We start from the raw sequence: 1,860 nt of genomic DNA, 5'->3' as shown, positions 1-1,860 counted from the left end.
TCTGTAGAAACTTGAGTTTGTCTAAGCTTAGGGACAGAACCTAAATTAAATCCCAGTTTCCAAGTCTTCAGACAAAAACCATACTAGAACATTAACAGAGTAGATGTCAAGGAGACTGTCCCAGACTTTAGAGCTGCCCATCCCCCAACCAGCATTTTAACACAGAACAGCTGTTTTAAATCCTGAGCCACTATGCTGCCTTGTCCCAGACTCACTATAAATGTTCCAGCAATACTGTACTCTAACCAGAAATCAGTGGTAACAACACTGGTTACAGCTGTTGGAAGACAGATGTTGGTTATAGCTGTCCATCCCCTAAACTCATTTTAGGTGTTTTAGTGAGGGTCCAAGAAACACTGTGCAAAAGCCAGGAAATAGAATGGTTCAGCCACCAAGTGGGGATGTGACTCCACCATTAACTTCCACTCTGAGGTCTCAGAGACCTCAGAAGCATGACGTGCAATGAAATCCAGGGCCTAAGTCTTCAGATGCTTTCTGCAGTGGAAGTCAGCCAGGATGAGAGTGTGTGCAGCATTCTCCACAGAGAGGTTCCTGGAGAGGGCATCCTCACACATGACCATCAAGGCCTCCATGCCATACCTGTCAGCAGCTGCCAGCACATCACAGGCCATGGAGTGGCTCTGGAGGTTTGGCGCCTTCCCAGTGTAAATGAAGGCCATCATCTCCTTGAAGACTTTGGGATCCAGGTCTTCGATATCAACACGGTTTGTTAATCTCTCCTTCATTTCATGTTCTAACATGGCTCTGAAAACTGGAGAGCGAGCTGCTAGGATGGCCTTGTGAGCCCTGAATTTTTGACCAGCTACAAACAGGCAGCAGTCTGTGAAGAGGGAATTCTCCCACAGCTCGCCTAGGTCATCTGCCAACACATGTCTTGGATCCGTGATTACAGGTGTTATGTTCTGTCCAGGTGTGTTAAAGAAGGCTCCTACTATGCTCACCTTGGAGCAGAGGGTAAGCTGGTCTTCAGGGAGTAGCCAAGGATTGGAGAGGAGGAAATCTCGTAGGATAAACTTTTTGAACCCCCTGTATTGGTTTTTTTGAAAGCTAAGGACATTTGTGCTCTTCATTCTTTGATAATTCTCTCCTTGGGAAGTTGTGATCCAGAACTCGTACTTTGTCCAAACTGGGCTCTTTTGACAGTGGAGTAACCTCAGGTAAACTGACAGGTAATCTTTCCTTTCTTCATCAATTCCATTTGGGTGTACCCTCAAACACCATTCTACTTTGTCACTGACCTCCAATGAGAAGTTTGGGCTTGTAATCTTTTCCCTTATTCCATCCATGCAAAATGAAAAGTTGCTAATGGTCCACTTGTGGCAGAAGTTGTGAACGCTGATATGTGTGTATCCCCACCCTGTTGCTTCCATGTCCCCTGACATTTCTGCTGGAGGTTGTTTCATAATTTAAGTTGATCTGTAAAGAAGAAGTAGAAGTTATTTACCCTTCATAATGTTAGATACAATTATAGATACAGTTTAGATTTTCGTTTCAATTTCTGCTAAGTTGCCTCTTCTACTATGTTGGAAACTTGTGTTCCTACTGTATTTTTTCTCTAGGTTTCAATATTTGTTTTATAGAACATAATATATATTGTAATGAGTTTTAAACCTCCCCCTCTCTCTCCTGCTCTCTGTAGACCCCCTCTGTGTTTGTGTCTCTCTTTCTCTCTGCCATTCTGTGTGTTTATGTGTTTTGTGAATCTTAGGTCTGTGGTAACTAGTTTTGGCTATTCTATCAAGTTTTCTTTTTTTTTAAGCTTTATTTATTTATTATATGTAATTACACACTGTAATGGTTTGTATATTCTTGGACCAGGGAGTGGCACCATCTGGAGGT

The 1,860-nt window shown here is 42.8% G+C and overlaps 1 protein-coding gene across 1 annotated transcript; it reads right to left on the bottom strand.

Annotated features, from left to right (window-relative positions):
- Positions 1 to 476: 476 nt before the first annotated feature.
- On the bottom strand, positions 477 to 1,403 carry LOC110315881 (TD and POZ domain-containing protein 5-like). Its single transcript, XM_021189817.1, has one exon. The coding sequence runs from the start codon at positions 1,401 to 1,403 to the stop codon at positions 477 to 479; it is 927 nt and encodes a 308-aa protein (XP_021045476.1).
- Between the last annotated feature and the right edge of the window lie 457 nt (positions 1,404 to 1,860).

Source organism: Mus pahari, unplaced genomic scaffold (genome assembly GCF_900095145.1).
Source record: "Mus pahari unplaced genomic scaffold, PAHARI_EIJ_v1.1 scaffold_14582_1, whole genome shotgun sequence".
NCBI lineage: Eukaryota > Metazoa > Chordata > Mammalia > Rodentia > Muridae > Mus > Mus pahari.
The sequence above is the reverse complement of the archived record's forward strand: the minus strand, read 5'-3'. Positions and strand labels throughout refer to the sequence as shown.